Source organism: Dicentrarchus labrax, unplaced genomic scaffold (genome assembly GCF_905237075.1).
Source record: "Dicentrarchus labrax unplaced genomic scaffold, dlabrax2021, whole genome shotgun sequence".
NCBI classification, from domain to species: Eukaryota; Metazoa; Chordata; class Actinopteri; family Moronidae; genus Dicentrarchus; species Dicentrarchus labrax.
In genome coordinates, this window is record NW_026136702.1 from 20560009 (window position 1) to 20579504 (window position 19496).

Below are 19496 nucleotides of genomic sequence, written 5' to 3' on the forward strand. Positions count from 1 at the left end.
TCCAATCCTTTACTGTTTTGGTTAATTGTACAGTTTTAAATATGAAATATCCCAAAAATATGTCATTAGAGGTCATCAGTTTACTCAGTGATGACAAGGTGTCCCTTAAGGAAAAGGGTTAGGGACCACTGCTTTAAGTTGATATTATGCCTGAGAACTGCGTTTCAGCTTGTTGTGGGGTTCTACTTCCCCCAAGTGGCCAGATGTCAATGAAAGCACCTTATCAGCACCAAGCCTTGGAGAACATTAACATATGGCCGACTGCATTCGCTGTGAAGAGCGAGAGTGAGAGTGGTGGGAATTTTGAGAAATCTGAAGGTCAAACATTAAAGCTTTGATTTGCTTTAAAACTGACAACTTTTGGAACTTTATACAAGGAAATATCTCACAATGATGTCTGTGACTAATCAGAGCAGAGTTATTTGAAAGAGGTGCTGCTGTTAAATGTTTATTTTAGTTATTAATGAATGTCATGTGCAGCACAAACCAAATCAACCCCACTTCACCAGAGAGGGGATGTAAATCTAAGAGACAATATCTCACAACCTGCAAACATAAAACAGCCTGCTGTATCTGCATGGCCGGACACCACCAGAGGTAAGGGAGAAAATGTTCTTGTTGCCTTTCCTATTCTTTCCAGCAGATGGTGGCAATACGCCGCAAAGGACCTTTCTCTCCCGCCGTAGAAGAAGAGCTGCTGCCTCCTCAGCATCAGCATCAGCACCAGCAGAGACGTCTCCCTCCTTCCTCTCCTCTGCTCTGCTCTCTCCTCTCCTCTCTCCTCTCCACTGCGGAACATCGGCCTGTTTTCCTCCCATCGCTCCGCCAGCGGCAGTCCCAGCTCGCCATGGACAACACTGGGAAAGAGAAGGAGGCCATGCAGCTGATGGCTGAAGCCGACAAAAAGGTCAAAGCGTCCGGATCCTTCCTCGGAGGGATGTTCGGGTAAAGGATGCTTTCGTTTCTCTTCTCTCTGTCTGTTTACCTCTCATTTTGGTTTGGGGGGGGGGGATTCCTGTACGCAGGGCCCATCGAAGCCTGCCAAGTGTTTCTGCTTTCCTTGACGGAGAAATTGCTTTAATATGCTTATAATGTTCCTTAAATAGTACTGTTGCGTTACTGTGGTGTCCGATCATGAGCTAATGAGGCCCGATCAAACCCCTGTATTGCTCTATTGTATGTTTTATAGGCTGTTCCTATAATTGATTCTATGCATCCTCCCAGGAGCTGACAGGAACTTCCACTATGACACTGCGTCCTTCTCATAGATCTATCCAGGGATTTGCATAGCGCCTTTTTTCACCCGCTATAGGCTCAAAATGTGAGCTGTCATCGCAGATAATGTGGCCTGCGTGTCGTGGCCTGTCACGCAAGAGAAATGTAAATGTGGCAAATCGCCTGCTGCTGCTGCTGCTGCTGCGGAAGAGGGGAGCGGGCTCGCACTGAGCGTGAGGCCGCGCAGGAGGTGCGGGGAGGCGGGGAGAGCAGCGCAGCCAGGACGGTGTGCGAGGAATCAGCCGGTGGAGATGTGATGATGCAGGGGCTGATTTTTATTTTTTATTTTTTATGGTGTGTATGTGGGAGTGGGCCTTCATGTGTGGGAGGGGCGGATGTTTACAAGTAAAATGGAAACCCTGAAATATAAATTTGATGTGATGTAACAAAGATAGATAGATAGATAGATAGATAGATAGATAGATAGATAGATAGACAGATAGATTAACTGGCTTATTGATAAATTGACTGGCTGACTAAGACTATTGATATATTGAGTGCTCATTCTGAAGTGGTCATTTTGAGCCAGCATCTATGCTCTGTCATTGTGCTGAGTCAACTAGTAGGCCTAACTTTATATTTTATGTTTTAAATGTTGCATTTAGAGAAATTCTGGATACATTTAAAGGAGTACAAATTCACACAAAATACAGATTACTTGAACATCAGGAAAGTAATTGGTGATAAATCTTTTTTTTAATGTGTTGCTTTTCTTTGTCTAATGTGATAATAAACTGAATAATATTGGGTTTTGTTGATGAGGAAAGGCAAGGCAGGGGGCTTTAGGAGCTCATTTTTTAACAGACATTGTTTAATAACAATTAATTGAGAGAATAATCGGCAGATTAATCGAAGATGGAAATAGGCCTAGTCAGCTGCAGCTTTAATTCAGTTTGTATAATCCATAAACTCATGGAAAATTACAGTGCTCCATTCTTTTAGACCTAAAGCATACAAACAAAACAATCTAAATAACCAAAATTAAACATAAGCTGAAACAATAAATATAAACTCAGCAAACACATAAAATCTGTTCACAAAGAGATCAAATAAGAGTTAAAAATGAACCACAAAAGAACCATTAAAACAATAAGAATGAGCGAGCGAGGTCTAACATTTGTATCAATCAGTTTTCATTTTGATTGATACTTGAGTAACTCAGACAAATACAGGGGCAGATATACTGCAGGTCTCAGACAGTTTGGAGTTTGTCAGTTTGAGGTTTTAAACCCAAATTAGTTGAATACAAATCTGTTTCTTTTATGATGCTCTCCTCTCGTTCGAAAGCCCCCCACCACTCAAATCAGCTTTTCCACATTTTTTACATCTTCATGGTATAAAATCAACGTTATAGATAAATAACATGATAATATCTTCTGTAATCAGGCCTCAAACCTGAGAACTGAAATGGGTCAAATATGTTTACCCCACATGGGTACCAGCATGTTTTTTTTAATGAGCCTCAGCCCCGAGTTAAGAGATGAAGCAAACTCAGCTGGGGTTATTCGGTGGTTTTGGCAGGTCATGGCGATCCACCATATTTCCCTGGTAATTTAGTGGACATGCATGATATGGAAATGTGTGCAGATAATTAAGCGATGATGAAACCTTTCATTTCATTGGTAGAAACTAGGACTTTTCATACTGTGACTGTGTATGATGCAAGAACACTATACTGTGATCCGTGACCTGCAATCTCCATAGGATGTGAGCACAAAATCATTTAACACAAAGGTGGATTGATTATTATACAACATATGTTCATTAAAAAAATGTGTCATTGTTGGCTTAACAAATCAAATATACAGTCAAACTTGAGTCAAATATGAAACTAAAATCCATTAGATTTTTATTCCTGTTGTTACAGCTTTAAAAAAAAAAACAGATTCATTCCTCACAGGAGGGTAACTAGATTTTAGAGAGTTTTAGCTGCAGGGTGAACGTATCCTCAGCTGCCCTCCATGACGTCCTTCAGCTGGACAACCCTGCATGTTAGTTTAAAATACTCTTTCATATTGGAGGACAAAGGCAGAGTGAAAATTAAATGTTTTTTCTATTTTAAAAATACATCACAAACTAATGGCCTCAAGGAGTCGAAATTAAATTTGAAAAAAAAAGAAAAGCAAATGATTAATTTGGTTTCTTTTTGCCTTTTGTGTGTGTGTGTGTGTGTGTGTGTGTGTGTGTGTGTGTGTGTGTGTGTGTGTTGCAGGGGAAACCATAAGGTGGAGGATGCCTGTGAAATGTACGCCAGAGCAGCCAACATGTTTAAGATGGCAAAGAACTGGAGTGGTAGGTGACACAAACACACAAACATATACGTACACATACTCATACTGCATAATAAACAGAAAAAACACACATAATTCTGTGCACAAATAAACAACTCCTACACAAACACCCACACACAGACACACACATTTATTTGAATGTTGTTGTTTTTTTCCACAATTTATCAGGATATGATGATGATTCAACAGCCTGCAAAGAGTATTATACTACCACATACAGCAATGAGAGGTTTAAACATACCGTATACACACACTGGATTGAAAATTCAGGACATTAGGGACAAATAAGTGAGACATTCATGGCTGCAGAAAGCGGCGTGTGCTCTAGATGTGCCAATAATAGCTCATGCTGAGCAGAATTTAGCTGTTTAGATGTGTGTTTTGATGCGTCTGCTGCCTGATGAAGACTAAATCGTGAGCACTGTCCCGTACTTCAGTGAGAGTAAAAAATTAGTGTTTGGTCAAAGACAGGTTAAGTGCAACTAGAAACTGACTTTGGATTACATTTGCGTTTATTTAAGCTTGTCCCAATCAAACTGTGAATCGCTGTGTGTGTGTGTGTGTGTGTGTGTGTGTGTGTGTGTGTGTGTGTGTGTGTGTGTGTGTGTGTGTGTGTGTGTGTGTGTGTGTGTAGCTGCGGGGAATGCATTCTGCCAGGCCGCTCGGCTCCACATGCAGCTGCAGAACAAACTGGACTCTGCCACCAGCTTCGTCGACGCCGGCAACGCCTACAAGAAGGCCGACCCGCAGGGTGAGAACTGCTGTCTTACAAACACACACATTGCTGAGTCAGTTATCCAGTATCTACTCCAGTGCAGATCTGTTCTGTCGCAGTTACTCCTACAAACAAAGATGGCCATTGGTACTGATAAACATGTTTATCACTTTTGTTACATTAGAAAATAAACATCAGGCATTCATGTTTGGCTGAAAGAATATGATGCAAGTGGATACACAGATAATTGGGCTTATTATCATTTGAATTTGGACATCACTTATCTCATCAGACCGAGTTGTTGGACTGTGTGAGTTCCAGTCTCTCATTTCAGAGAACAGTGTTAGAACAGTGTGTGTATGTGTTGTTTAGGGACTTTATTTGTTTGCCTTCCAATCCAGTTACTATCAGTCGTTCCTGTTAAGATTCTTTTAAACAGTTTTTAGTGGATGAACCAAGTTCACCTACAGCACCTCCAGCTCTCTCTGCAGAGTTTACCATCATATCTTTATGTTACAGTTTACAATTTATGAGAAAAGGATTAAGAACCTGAGGACAGAAGGCAAATTTGGGTGAAATGGTCCCAAATGTGCCTTCTTTCCTCAGTTTCTTCAACCTTTTCTCATAAATTGTAACATAAAGAAGCAAGGGTAATCGTTTATTTATTTATTGATGTCCATATCTGCACTGCTACAGGCGCATGCAGGAGTTTGTGTTCTCGCTGGATTTGAAGATCTGCACTGTGGTCTACGCGTCATGCATTGTGCTGTCCTTCTGTATTTACTCAGCTAGCTACTGAGACTAAAAACATATGTTGGCAGAAATCAGTCTTTGTCTAGTCTTTGCAAGTTTCAATGGTCTTCAGATCGGATTATTGTTGCAGGAAAGTGTGGAGTGAGTGTGATACATGTCATTTTATATCACAATATCAATATATATAGACTATATTCAGTATATAGTGATATGATAAATTACCTGGATGAAGAATCTGACAAAACAATTCATTACATTGATGCAAATATTACATAAAACCCAACATGCCATAAAGACATTAAACACAATATTAACGGTATGCAAGAATCTGACAGTTAACAAATGTAGAGATTGCTTCACAATTGATGTCGCCTTATTGAAAAGCTTTTTTATTAAAACATTACAGCCTAAAGCGAGGAGCACAATTCCCTGATCAACTATATTGTACTCAGCTGTGGCGGTTGCTGCTTCGCCGTCTGTCCTCAGCTCTGGGAGGCATTTGGACACACATTTGTGTCTAACATTGTTGATTTTCTTGGACCCGGTTATTTCCAAGATGTTACAGCAGTGGCAACCCAGTACCTCAAAACATGCATTCAGTGATATCATGCATGCTAGGACTCTGAGTAACAGTTAGAGTACACATACTCAAGTACTATGCTCAGACGTCCAGTGTGTAACATTCAGGAGGATCTATTGGCAGAAATAGGATACAATATTCATAAATATGTTTTCATTAATGTATCTACAGAGGGAGCAGGTCATCTTCCATGTTGAACCGCCATGTTTTTACAGTAGCCCAGAATGGACAAATCAAAGACTAGCTCTAGTTAGGGCCTTCTCCGTTTTTTGTGAGTGTCGTGGCCATCGTAGTTTCTCCTCCACACTAAGAAGGCTGAATGGTATTCAGAATGGCGATCTGCAACTTCACCACAAGACAATACATTATTGATCCCCAGTGGGAAATGTACACACTACCCAGCAGTATATAAAGTAATTCATATTTGCCCTCTAATGCATCACTAGCTATAGCATATTATTCTTAAATGGGCCGTTCTGTATAATGAGTAGCCTACTTTTACTTTTGGTACTTGAAATATATTCTGATGCTAATGCTTCTGGTACTTAGGCTTTTGAATGCAGGACTTTAACTTGTTACAGAGTATTTCTACACTGTGGTATTGCTACTTTTAATTAAGTAAGAGATCAGAATATATCTTCCACCGCCTTTTCTTTATAATTATGACACAGGCACGCCACACTTGGTCAAAGGGGAAGCCTCTGTATCCCTTCGCAGTGAGAGTCAGGACCCTGAGGTGGTATTGTTGGAAGATTAAAACGGGTCCCTGACTTGCTCTAGGAAAATTGATATCTGGGTTATGCTGCAGCAGCCCTCCTGCCTCCCTGTGCTTAGCTTAATAAAATATTGTGGGTTAGCAGGTTAGTAGTCACAGGGGGAGGAAACTGCAATAGTTTTAATTTGACAGAGTAGACTCAGAGGGCTTCAGCAGACTCTTTTTCTCTTCAGTTTCCTTGTATTCATAATATCACTCCTTACCTTCTTATCTGTCTGCTTCCAGAGGCCATCAACTGTCTAAATCAGGCCATTGACATCTACACTGACATGGTAAGCTCTGCCTCAACCGTGGAACTGTTTCCTGTTACAGCCATTCTTATCTTTAAATAATACCCTGTATGTGTTGTTGGTTACAGGGTCGGTTTACCATCGCAGCCAAACATCACATCACTATAGCTGAGGTTTATGAGTCTGAGCTGGTTGATATTGAGAAGGTTTGTGACCCAGCCTTTGTGATTTTATGTTTTTGTTTAGTATAAATTGCACATGAATTAATTTTATTTTAATATAAATGATGATCTTCTGATGACTTGCATATCCTGTTGCTTGTCTTTTTGCTTTCAGGCCATTGCTCACTATGAGCAGGCAGCTGACTACTACAAGGGAGAAGAATCTAACAGGTATATGTGTTTCAATTTGCAGTGAAAGCTAAACTAACACATACATAATACACATATATATGAATAGAGCTGGAAATGATTTGTCCAATAATTGATCATTTAAATCTACTTTTAAGCAAAAATGCCAAACATTTAATTCCCGCATTTTCTGCCTTTCCTTTTCTTACATTACAGTAATGAGAATATCTTTAGCTTTTGGACTGTTGTGTTTTTTTTAGGTTTTTGAACATAATTGGCAAATTGAAATATAATCATTACATGACAATATATATATTGTGCATGTATATACTTTCACTGTGTATCCTACATAGCACCAAAGGGCAGCGAGTCACACTAAAAAAGGCAACAATATGATGAGGCGGTCACCTCCACTCCCACAAATGTATAATAGCAAAGCCTGGTGGCCTTTACAGTACAGTGGCACATCATCCATCATCTAAATTGGGCTCCTATGTGAAAGTTCTGCATGGCAAATGTTTCTCTTTATACTTCCAAGCGTTGAGCATAATGGCGGAGACAGTAATTACTCAAATATTACCCGTTAACTTGTGGGTCTCTTTGTTTGTGTGCGTTTCAGCTCAGCCAACAAATGTCTTCTGAAGGTTGGACACTACAGTGCTCAGCTGGAGCAGTACCAGAAAGCGATTGAAATCTATGAACAGGTAACAGGATAATCACCATATCTCTATATGGTAATGAAGAGAATCTCCCTTTAATAAATATTACATTTGTAAATAATAAAATGTTTCAGTTGACTCAACTATACACTGACTGCAGTTTGTGATGTCATTTTATTTGATTGCAATGTATTGTAAGGTCTAATGGGATGATTAAGGTTTCTATAATATGAATAAGCATTATTTATAGAGACATTTTTCTTAGCCGAGTTGTCAAATGCTCCACAGTGTGTAAAACAAACTTAAAAACAAAAATTTATAGCAACCATAAGTGAAACTGCACAAATAAAAAGATTCATTTTTTGATGAATGTCGGTAGAATCTGACCACATGCTGCCTTAAGAGTCAGTAATTATGTGTGTTTCTGCTTGTGTGTGTGTGTGTGTGTGTGTGTGTGTGTGTGTGTGGGGTGTGTGTGTGTGTGTGTGTGTTTCAGGTTGCTATGAACACCATGGACAACCCCCTGCTGAAGTACAATGCTAAAGAGTATTTCTTCAAGGCTTCACTGTGTCACTTCATAGTGGACGAACTGAACGCCAAGGTAATACACACACACTGCATCAGACAGACACTTACACACTGTTACACACACGGATGCGGTGTAGTAGTTTTAAATATTTTATAAATACAGTATGTGTCTGTTTCAGTTGGCCATAGAGAAATACGAGGAGATGTTTCCAGCCTTCTCAGACTCCAGAGAGCTCAAACTGTTAAAGGTAAAATGTCTTCTGTTCAAACATTTTATAAAAGTAAACATGTTCAGCTCAAGTTAACGCTTCAATGTATTAAAAAAGGTTTCTGATTAGCCCAGTATTCATTAAACTATGAATCATATTCACACATAACCTTATGAGTGTGCATAAATATTGTATTAAAGATCATGTTTGCCTGTTATCAGCCCACGATCTTAAAAGTTTTAATTATCAGTTATATTAACAATAGTAGAAACAATTTATCTGACAAAAAGCAAAAGTAATGTCTTCTACAACTGTGTTGCTTGATTTGAAATTATAAGCCATGTCTTTTAATTAAATATATGAGCACTTCCTTGGCAAAATGGGAGATCATGAGGGTTTAATGATGCTCACTAATCCTTAGTGTTAATAAAGTTCTGTGTTTTGTTGCCACAGAAACTCCTAGAAGCCCACGAGGAGCAGAACAGCGAGGCGTTCACGGAGGCAGTTAAGGATTTCGACTCAGTGTCTCGTCTGGACCAGTGGCTGACCACGATGCTGCTCCGCATCAAAAAGACCATCCAGGGAGACGCTGGGGACCTGAAATAGACAAATGTAGAGATAGGGGAGAAAGGGGGAGGGGGACAGGGGGAGAGGGGATGGTAAAGACAGAGGAAAGGATATACTAGAGGGGATTGGAAATGAAATGAAGGGAGAGGAGAATGTGTTTTGGTGGACAAAAAAAGATAGACACAGAAGCAGGAAGATGAAAGGGGGGAGGGTACAAGGGACGGAGGGTGGGACTGAGGGAGTTTACAGTTGTACATATCAGTCTGCATGTGACCCCCAACTAGCTAAGCATCACCTTTGAACCACCTTTAGATGACCCTGTGTCCCTGGTCCTACAGTATTGCTCTCGTAACACTGGACTCAATTGTACTTAAAGAGAAAGAGTGAAAATAAAAAGTGTGTTTGACAGAGTATGTGTGAGAGTGTGTGTGTGTGTGTGTGTGTGTGTGTGTGTGTGTGTGTACACTGCAGTAAGGTAAATCATAATATTTAATGGGAAAGTGTGCAGCTCATGTCAGATTTAAGGGTATATGTTATTGAAAAGGGATAATAATGTTATTTATGAGATTATTAATATTTATTGTCAATACAGAAAATATAATTTATTGTTTATTATGGTGCTCAGTGTTACGATTTGTCTTAATATTTAGGTATTAGCCCCTCTCCTCTCCTCTTTTATTCTCCTTCGCTTTCTCTCCTCATCTGTTCCTCCTCCTCTGTCTCCCCTCGTCCACTCCTCACCCCTAGTCAAGTCAGTAATATCACCCATTGTGATTGGTCGGTTCTTTGTGTTCTGGCCAACGGTTGGTCGGTGGAGTCAGCCACCAGTGCTTACTCCCGTCTCTGCCTTGTTTGTGCATGTCTGTTGTCATGTTGATGTAAGTGTTCTCCGTGTTGTGCTAATGTGTGAAGAACATACATGTAGCCTGGTATCATTTGTGTGAAATCAGTAATTATGTACCTCAGATGCCGAGTTGAAATAAAAACATCATCGCTCCAGATTTGTGTTTTTGGTGTATTTTCAGTGTGGCTGCACCTTGCTTTAAGTACTTACAGCACTGACAGGTTGTAAACCAAGGTCACATCCTGACTGTAGCACTGAATGCACTTTGCTTAATGCAACAACTAGTAGGCCATGATGTCATGCTGCAGCAATGGCAACACGAATCTGGACCAAAATCAATGCTTGATTTTTATACCAAACATTTAGAGATTGTTTTATCCCTTAAAATACACCTTTTATATGCCATTTAAGGGTGTTTGAGTTTATATAAATTGGGATTTTTGGCATACTTTTGCACCTTCCCACCATAAAAACAGTTGAAAACGAGGCTAGAAGCAACTCTGAACTGTAAAGTCATGATACAATAATGTAATTGCTTTTGTATAGAGGTGGAATATTTAGGTGAAATGAAATCCTAAAATATTAGTTATATATTCCCTGTAACCTGCCTTTTTATACTGCGTAGGTCTAAGCACATTTACTGGCAATTGCAGGTACGTCCTATAACCACAAGAGGGTACTATTGCATTTAACAGATCGGGGGGTTACATAGGCTTGTCTCACGATCAGTAGCGTGTGTCATTATTAGCCATAAGATATGTGTGATTTCTTTTAATAATATTATCATTGCGCATTGACTGTAACTACTACTAATTTTATAGACCTCACAATTGTGTCAACATCAAACAAATGTGTAACAAAGGTGTAGCGCTCTTTATTTGCATACAGAAATCTTTAAACAGAGCCCAGATGGAGATTTTAATTTGTCAAGGTGTTACGTCGAAGTCTGTTCCCCCTTCTTAAAGTGTCCCTTTGCCCGCGAGCTTCGTGGGTCGCTTATGTTTAATTTGGGATTTGGGTCAAACAGAGTTTCATTTCAACATCGCAAAAAACGACGGACTGGTCAAAGGAATAAATGTGGGCTCAGGTTGCGGTACCGTGGGACACTAATCGGCGGGGGAACCGATTTCAACACGACACTTTTACAATAATACCCACAATACATTTCGGGGGACCCGTTGAATTCTTCGACACTAGTTTCCGGTTTGCTGCACGTTCGTCGCTCCCTCGCGTTTCACTGTGTTGGATTTTGTTTGGGTGGAAATTGTGACCGCCACTTATCTCCCTAACTGGTCGAGACTCAGTTGTAATAGTTTCACTGCGGGAGGAGAGAGCAACAAGCCGCAAAGATGCCGCGAATCATGATAAAAGGAGGCGTCTGGCGCAACACCGAGGTACGTGTTTACATGGCTAGCTGCGTTAGCATTATGCTAACCACTACAAGTAAATAATGAGCCTGAGGTAGCCTGGAGCTAGCTGCTAACTTAACTTACATGATTTAGCCATAGCAAGCCGTAGCAACTATGGTTTATCTGTATATGTATTTATGCTGCAGTTCAGTTACTGCTTCAGTTTGACCGGCTACGTCATTAGCAAACATTATTACAGCCTACAAGACTTAACAAATGTTAGCAGGGGAGCTAACGATAAGTGATAATAGCAGTAATAATGTCTGTCAACAAACCTATTGTTGATCCTAAGTGTTTATACAGTCTGATTGGATCAAAGACGTGACAAGATAATAACCATCTGTCTGCCCATTCATAAAGGATGAGATCCTCAAGGCAGCGGTGATGAAATATGGCAAAAACCAGTGGTCTCGTATCGCCTCCCTGCTGCACCGCAAGTCTGCCAAACAGTGTAAAGCCAGATGGTGAGTCTTGATACAAAGACATGTGATGTCAATAAGAGCAATTTAATTGTAAACATAATCTAAAACCTTGGATTCATTAAGTTTTTTTAAGTTAAAACAGAACTTAGTGTAACATTATATGTAGTCGTAGTCCTACCTTGGCTTTGTGTCTGTTTGCAGGTACGAGTGGTTGGACCCCAGCATCAAGAAAACAGAATGGTCCAGAGAAGAGGAGGAGAAGCTGCTTCATTTGGCCAAGCTTATGCCCACTCAATGGAGGACCATTGCTCCCATCATAGGACGCACTGCTGCCCAGTGTCTGGAGCACTATGAATACCTGCTGTATGGTTTTATATGATATAAAGCACATTCATACACTACATATGTAGTACATATATACAACTACATTTATAACTATGTTTTAAGTTCAAAGCAGACTTTCCCCTTTGACCTTGATTATAAGATCATTGGCAGTAGTGTCTGCAGATTATTGTAAATGCTGTTGAGTTACAGTTAATGTGTGTTTATGTCTGTGTGTGTTTAGAGACAAGGCAGCACAAAGAGACAATGAGGAAGAAGTGGGAGATGACCCCAGGAAGTTAAAACCAGGAGAGATTGACCCTAATCCTGAAACTAAACCTGCCAGACCCGACCCTGTGGACATGGATGAAGGTACGTCAACACACTTAAGACAATGACGAAGAGGCTGACTTGTTGCTGAAACTTTAGTTTGAACTGTAACCATACCAAAGGGACATAATGTACCCTGGTCCTTAAAATATCTACTTATGTTCTCTCACAGTTGTCTTTTACATTTCTAGTAGTGATTGTCAAAGTCTTATGTAGCAAATCAGGCTGCAGGCATCCTCTGGAAGGTCGATCAGATAAACCAAATCCAAGTTCTTCTTCATGTTTGTAACTGTAGGGGACAGCCGTTTGAACTTGTGTCCTAACAAAATAAATGAAAATGTAATGATAAATTCTGTGTCTGTCTCACTGTCTGTAGATGAGTTGGAGATGCTGTCAGAGGCCAGGGCTCGACTGGCCAATACCCAGGGCAAGAAAGCGAAGAGGAAGGCCAGAGAGAAACAGCTGGAGGAAGCCAGGTTAAATACACACAGTCTGAGATGTAATATCATTATTTTCATGCCTGATGTTCTTGAACTGGAACTACAGGGATGGAAAGGCCGACAAAGTCCAAAAACTAGGCATCATTGAGTGTCCCCCTTTTTGTGCTGCAGACGGTTGGCTGCTCTGCAGAAGCGCAGAGAGCTAAGAGCGGCAGGAATCGACGTTCAGAAGAAGAGGAAGAAGAAGAGAGGAGTAGACTACAATGCTGAAATCCCCTTCCAAAAGAAACCTGCACCGGTAACCACGATCAACTGTTGGCATTCATTGAGCAGAACGCACAACACAGAACAGAACAGCATTTGGGCTTGATGTAGTACCTGTTTATTAATTGTTTAACTTTGTTTACTTTAAGGGTTTCTATGACACCAGCATGGAGCAGTACGTCGCTTTGGAGCCAAACTTCAAACGACTCAGACAGCAGCACTTGGATGGAGAACTACGCAAGTCAGTAATTTTATACACACATACCATTTGGAAAACAGGGGAACACACACAAGAGGCTCATAGTATACTAATACAGTTAATAGAAAACAAACAATTACATTATCAGTAAATAACACTGTTGAGTTCAACTTCATATAAACAAATACAATGTTAAAGGTTAAGCAGAAACACTCATGACACAGTAAGCATGTACACACAAACCAATGAACTTATGGCCTTCTTTCATAAACTATTTTGTGTGTGTGTGTTTGTTGGTAGTGAGCAAGAGGAGAGGGAGAGGAAGAAAGATAAACAGAAAATCAAGAAGAAGAAGGAGAGCGATCTCCCATCTGCCATCCTGCAGACCAGTGGAGTGGCTGAGTTCACCAAGAAACGCTCCAAACTGGTTCTACCTACACCACAGGTAACCACTGCAACACCTGTACTACTGTAATATTTTTAATTAACGTCTTTTACTGGTTACTCTATTTATTTATTTATTTATATGTATGTATGTATTTAATTTAACTTCCTTCATAGATCAGTGATGCTGAGCTTGAGGAAGTCGTCAAATTGGGGGTCGCAAGCGAGGTTGCCCGTCAAGCTGCAGAGGAGAGTGAAAGCGGTAACTCTGCCTCCTCCGCCCTCTTGTCAGAGTACAGCGTCACCAACACCATGGCAACGGGGCTGCGTACGCCACGCACCCCTGCTGTCCAGGACCGGATCCTGCAGGTAACAGACAGAGTGAACGTGGATAAACACACACTGAACATTTGAGTGAGAGTAAGACAAGCAGCACAGTGTTTTGTCAGTGATGGTTTATGTGAATTAGTTTAGCTAAACTAACTATTAAAAGTAACTAATATCTACAATTTGAGTTAGACAAATGTGTGTACAGCTCATACTGGCTTATTACAGACAGAACCGTATGTATGTGTAAATGCAAAAAAGAACATTTACAGCATATACCTTTTTAAAAAATTGCTGTGTGTCAACTCTGACACACACAACTCTCAATTGAATTTAGAGATTCTTACTAAAAATGAGTGTTTATGTTTTTAGGAATCTTTTGACCGATTCTATATAGTATATAATAATATAAAACGTCTGCAATATTTTCTTACTCACTGATATCAACATCAGCGCAAGCGGAAATCCTTTATTACACATCTTTGGATGTTAATTAACTTTCTGTGTTAAATATTTACTACCTGTGTCCGTCTGTATTTCCAGGAAGCCCAGAACCTGATGGCTCTGACCAACATTGACACCCCTCTGAAGGGAGGCCTCAACACTCCGTTGCATGAGAGCGACTTCAGCGGCGTGACACCTCAGCGCCAGCAGATACAAACACCCAACACTGTTCTCACCACGCCATTCAGGTAATGATTCTGTCACAGCTACACAGATTTAAAGCCCGCTTCACATTGTGCGTGTGTGTGGTGGAATGTCACCTCAGGCGTTCAGCAAGGCAGCCGCCGCACAATGCTCAGGTTGGCAGTGTGAACAAAGTGTAACACTGTGCATTTAAATGACAAAGCAGCTGGTACTGTAAATGGTAAAATTGATGGTCATCTCATCCTTTACAGGACCCCTGGACAAGGTCAGGGGTCAGAGGGCATGACTCCACAAGCAGGAGGAGTGATGACCCCACGCGGGGCAGTTACACCAGGGTTGACCCCTGTCCGCACGCCGCTGAGAGACAAACTGAATATTAACAGTGAGGAGCAATTGGCTGACCCTGCATACGCCAAACATATGGTAAATACTCATTCCACCTATGTAATACTGTAAATGCACAACTCTCACATCAATTCAAACATTAATAATTATTCAGTTCAAGTTTTCTGGTGCCGTACAGTATGTTGTATTTAGTAAATATAAATATAAAACTAAACCAGGTCAAATAAAATGTCAACAAAGTTAGACTAGTAAGGTTAATAACTATAATTAAAATAAGAAAATGAATTAACTGCTCTCTCTCCCATCACACAGCAAAGAGAAAGCCTGCAGCAGCTGAGGCAGGGCCTGATGTCTCTTCCTGTTCCCAAAAACGACTTTGAGATTGTTCTTCCGGAAAACGCAGAGAAAGAACTTGAAGAAACAGAGACAGAGACGGGATTCGTAGAGGATTCTGCAGACGTGGAATCACGCAAGCAGGTATGCCCCACATGTACACAGTAACACTTGAGAGTTTCAGTGAGGGCATGACATGAAATTAAGATTTAATGTGTGTGTGCGCGTGTGTGTGTGCGTGCGCGCGCAGGCTATACGGGAGGCAGAACGAGAGAAGGAGTTGAAGCTGCGACACACTTCTGTTCAGAGGAGTCTCCCCAGACCCACCGAGGTAACAAACTAAGTTGCTGAGAGTTTGATCAAGTTGACAATGTTAACACCGCTGACCCTCTGATAAAACATGTGTACATCAGCCCCTTTCAAATTCCTGTGCAGTCAAATAATCATTTCTGGCAGCTTAAAAAACCAATCTTACCTAGAAATGTAAGGACACTGTGTCCTGAGATCACTTCTGTTATGAATTGACGCTATACAAATAAAATTGAATTGAATTGAAATTGAATAGACTGACATTGTTGTATGAGGAAGATGACGAGTATCAACATTAGTGCTTTTATGCATATTAGCCTGATGATATCAGCGTGTTACCGATCGCCTCTGCAGGTAAACGAGTCCGTCCTCCGTCCCACCTCCATGGAGCCGCTCTCTGACCTCCAGCTGGCAGAGGAGTTGATCAAGCAGGAGATGATCACCATGCTGCACTTCGACTGCCTGCACCACCCCTCAGCCAACGCAGCCAGTCAACTGCAGCGCGGCAAAACCAGAGGCCCCACCTCTACATCGAACAACGCGTCACACATAGCGTACCTGGAAACACACTCCTACAAGCCAGTCAGTACAGAGGAGATGGAGCAGGTAACACACGTCTTCAAAAGTGTTGTTTTCTCCTCAGAAGTTATTCAAACAATGAATTGAAAAACGTGCGGTATAACCTGTATGCAGATATACTGTGTATATAGAAGTGGTTATTAATAACTTGTGTGAACAGGCAAAGGCGGCACTGGCAGGAGAAATGGAGGTGGTGAAGGCCGGAATGGGCCATGGTGACCTCAGTATGGAAGCCTACAGCCAGGTGTGGGAGGAATGCTACGGACAGGTAAGCATCCTTCTTTTTCCAAAATCAAAAATAAAAGAGGATCATAGGAAAAAGAAAGAGAGACATTTTTCTTCTTTCATCCTCACATGAAATAAACGGTTGGTCAGTAGCAGTTTGTTCATCTGGTCTGCTTCTTTCTTTCTGCAGGTTTTATATCTACCCTCTCAGAACAGGTACACCAGAGCTAACCTGGCCTCAAAGAAAGACCGTATTGAAAGTCTGGAGAAAAAACTAGATGTGAGAAAGCGCACTTATTGTTTACTTTTCCAGAGCTTCATTTTCATAAAGTGGAACATAAGAGCTTTGGTCTGAACACTGACGTCTCCCTACCTCCAGGTAAACCGTGGCCACATGACAGCAGAGGCCCGGAAAGCAGCTAAACTGGAGAAGAAACTCAAAATCCTCCTGGGAGGGTTTCAGTCCAGGGCCCTGGGGCTCCTGAAGCAGCACAATGAACTCTGGGAACAGGTACTGAACGCCTGCCAGGATTTACTTCTAAATCTGCAACTCCAACAAAAACCATCACCTCCTTATTTTTTATTCTTAGTGCAATGGAGTGCACAGCCATATTTAATCAGAAGGGACTTATTATTGTATTGTATTACTTTATTAATCCCACAACAGGGAAATTCCCTTGTCACAGCAGCATTTTACGTGAAATAAATATAAAAAAAAAAAACCTACAGTAAAGTGGTAAAGCTATGGTATGGTGGTTATTTGAAAAAACAGAAACTACAACATTGATCAGGTGTTGTAGAGTCTGACAGCGGCAAGGATGAACCTCTCCTTCTTACACCGGGGGTGTAACAGTCTGCTGCTCAGGGACCCCACAGTGTCATGTAGGGGGTGAGAGGTGTTGTCCATGATGGATGTCAGTTTCACTAACATCCTCCTTTCACCCACTTCCTTAATGGAGTCCAGAGGACAGTCCAGGACAGAGCTCACTCTCCTGATCAGTTTGAGTCTCTTCCTGTCCCTGTCCGTACTGCCCTCTCTCCAGCAGACCACAGCATACAAGATGGCTGAAGCCACCACAGAGTCTTAAAAAGTCTTGAGGAGAGCCCTGCTTACTCCGAAGGACCTCAGTCTCCTCAGCAGGTGGAGGCGAATCTGGCCCTTCTAGTAGAGAGCATGGGTGTTGTGAGTCCAGTCCAGTTTGTTATTGAGGTGAACACCCAGGAATTTGTAATTCTCTACCACCTCAATGTCCAATCCCTGGATGTTTACCCGGGGTGAAGTGGGATGTTTTCATCCTGAAGTTAACAATCATCTCCTTCGTCTTGCTAGTGTTTAGCTGAAGCTGGTTGAGCTCACACCAGCTGACAAAGTCCCTGATAACACTCCTGTATTCCAGTTTGTTTCCCTCAAACGCATCCAACAATGGCTGTGTCATCTGAGAACTTCTGGATGTGGCAGTGTGAAGGGTTGTGGGTAAAGTCCGAGGTGTAAAGGGTGAAGAGGAAGGGAGAGAGCACTGCACCCTGAGGGGCACCTGTGTTGCAATGCACAACGTCAGACACACAGTGTTGGAGCCTCACTTACTGTGGTCTGTTGGTGAGATAGTCTGTTGTCCATGCAGCCAGGTGTTGGTCCACTCCCACACTTTCCATCTTCACTCTGAGCAGTGACGGCTGGATAGTGTCACCGTGCTCCAGCTGTCCTCCAGGTGTAGCAGGGATCTGTTCAGCAGGATGCCATTACTTTTTCTGCACTTGAGACATTCATGGCTTATTTCATTTGTGTGCCCTTATCAAAGCTCAAAGATGCATCTCTGAAATATTATAATTGATGAATATTAACCTGAAACTGAGTGAAGAGGGAAACTACCTACTTGATAGTCAGTTTCCCTGCAGACTGTACATTATAGTGGTGTCTAAAACAATGCAATTTTTGGAAATTGTAATAAATTAGTATTTTACAAATGTATTATTGTTTCATGGTGTCCACCAGGTGGAGCAGTCAGCCACAGAACTCCAGACCTTTAATCAGCTGAAGAAACAAGAGGATACTGCAATTCCCAGGAGACAAGAGGTAAAGACATTTGACACACAATAATTTACAACATTGACCAAAATACTTTCTTTTCCAGTGCTGAAACAATTCTCAATCAATCTATTTTGTAGTTTTGATAATTGATGAATCATTTAGGGCATTTATTTAGCTAAACCTGTTTAACAAATATATTATTTATTAAGTAAAATGTCCTCTGTATGTATAATTTCAAATGGAATCTCTTTGGGAATATTAGTCAGACAAAACAAGCACTTTTAGGACTTCACCTCAGACTTTCCAGTTTGCTGAATTATTATAGACTGAACAAATTATTAATTAAATGATTTGTCGTTGTCTCCCCATAGTACTCCATTTTCTAAAGTTGTGGGCAGTTAGAAATATTCTGTTAAAGATCTAAAGCCTGTGAGGGTTAAATGTGTAAAAGGCTGAGTAGGCCAAATATCCTAAGAACAAGATTACCATGATTACCAAACTCTTGGAGTTCTTATCTTATTATCAATGCTTCAGACCTAAGTACTTCTAGGGAAACAAAATGCTAATATCCCGTCTCTGGATTTTGCCGTCAGATTATTATCATGCGTGTGTGTGTGTGTGTGTGTGTGTGTTTGTGTTTTAGGCCCTGCGGGAGGACGTGGAGAGGCAGATGGAGAGGGAGAGAGAACTTCAGCAGAGATATGGAGAGCTGCTGATGGAGAGGGAGGCACTGATCAACAGTGCTCAGAAATACTGAGCCCCACACACGCTTATCATACATACATCGTACACACACTCATCGTAGAGACACTGACATCAAGCTAACAGCTGCTGTGAGAATCACAATCGAGAGTTCTCCCTCTAAAGCCGATTGTCGTATTGAGCCCGTCTGTCATTTTTCAATATTTGCGGCAATTCCAGAGATAAGTCCCGCCTCCATGTGCTCTTGTTGCTATGATGTCACAAGCTGAGTTTTGAGCATGCTCAGTAGTCCCTTGTGTTTCTGTATTAGTGACCAATAAAGTTTCTTTTCAACAATGACAGAGTTGCAGTAAGTGTTTGTCTAGAGTAGATTTTATGCAAACTGTAAAATAATACAAATCTGGTATATTTGAACAACACTGGTGGGAAAACATTTTTGAATCATTGTCATGAA

General features: G+C 41.1%; 2 protein-coding genes across 3 annotated transcripts; both read left to right on the forward strand.

Annotated features, from left to right (window-relative positions):
- Nucleotides 1-692: 692 nt before the first annotated feature.
- On the forward strand, nucleotides 693-9931 carry napba (N-ethylmaleimide-sensitive factor attachment protein, beta a). Of its 2 annotated transcripts, XM_051377476.1 has the most exons (10): nucleotides 693-945; nucleotides 3488-3567; nucleotides 4201-4317; nucleotides 6615-6661; nucleotides 6748-6825; nucleotides 6956-7011; nucleotides 7589-7673; nucleotides 8125-8229; nucleotides 8336-8404; nucleotides 8819-9931. In XM_051377476.1, exons 1-10 carry the CDS (start codon nucleotides 848-850, stop codon nucleotides 8969-8971), a joined length of 888 nt encoding a protein of 295 aa, XP_051233436.1. In that variant the 5' UTR covers nucleotides 693-847; the 3' UTR covers nucleotides 8972-9931. The 2 variants fall into 2 exon arrangements, with proteins under 2 accessions (XP_051233436.1, XP_051233440.1); XM_051377480.1 differs by lacking the exons at nucleotides 693-945; nucleotides 3488-3567; nucleotides 6615-6661 and having other exon boundaries at nucleotides 4210-4317.
- Nucleotides 9932-10955: 1024 nt separating this feature from the next.
- On the forward strand, nucleotides 10956-19381 carry cdc5l (CDC5 cell division cycle 5-like (S. pombe)). The gene is made up of 19 exons (XM_051425809.1): nucleotides 10956-11170; nucleotides 11546-11649; nucleotides 11809-11970; nucleotides 12173-12300; nucleotides 12635-12734; nucleotides 12870-12996; nucleotides 13112-13203; nucleotides 13462-13606; nucleotides 13723-13914; nucleotides 14416-14564; nucleotides 14772-14943; nucleotides 15178-15342; nucleotides 15449-15529; nucleotides 15862-16113; nucleotides 16247-16354; nucleotides 16502-16591; nucleotides 16691-16822; nucleotides 18305-18385; nucleotides 18984-19381. Exons 1-19 carry the CDS (start codon nucleotides 11126-11128, stop codon nucleotides 19095-19097), a joined length of 2439 nt encoding a protein of 812 aa, XP_051281769.1. The 5' UTR covers nucleotides 10956-11125; the 3' UTR covers nucleotides 19098-19381.
- Nucleotides 19382-19496: the final 115 nt, after the last annotated feature.

Coding starts and splice junctions, on each gene's coding strand:
- napba (XM_051377476.1), top strand. CDS start 848: ATGGACAACACTGGGAAAGAGAAGGAGGCCATGCAGCTGATGGCTGAA. Junction 7,012..7,588: donor AAGGGAGAAGAATCTAACAG/GTATATGTGTTT, acceptor TGTGCGTTTCAG/CTCAGCCAACAAATGTCTTC. Junction 7,674..8,124: donor CGATTGAAATCTATGAACAG/GTAACAGGATAA, acceptor TGTGTGTTTCAG/GTTGCTATGAACACCATGGA.
- cdc5l (XM_051425809.1), top strand. CDS start 11,126: ATGCCGCGAATCATGATAAAAGGAGGCGTCTGGCGCAACACCGAG. Junction 11,971..12,172: donor GAGCACTATGAATACCTGCT/GTATGGTTTTAT, acceptor GTGTGTGTTTAG/AGACAAGGCAGCACAAAGAG. Junction 13,607..13,722: donor TGGTTCTACCTACACCACAG/GTAACCACTGCA, acceptor CTTCCTTCATAG/ATCAGTGATGCTGAGCTTGA.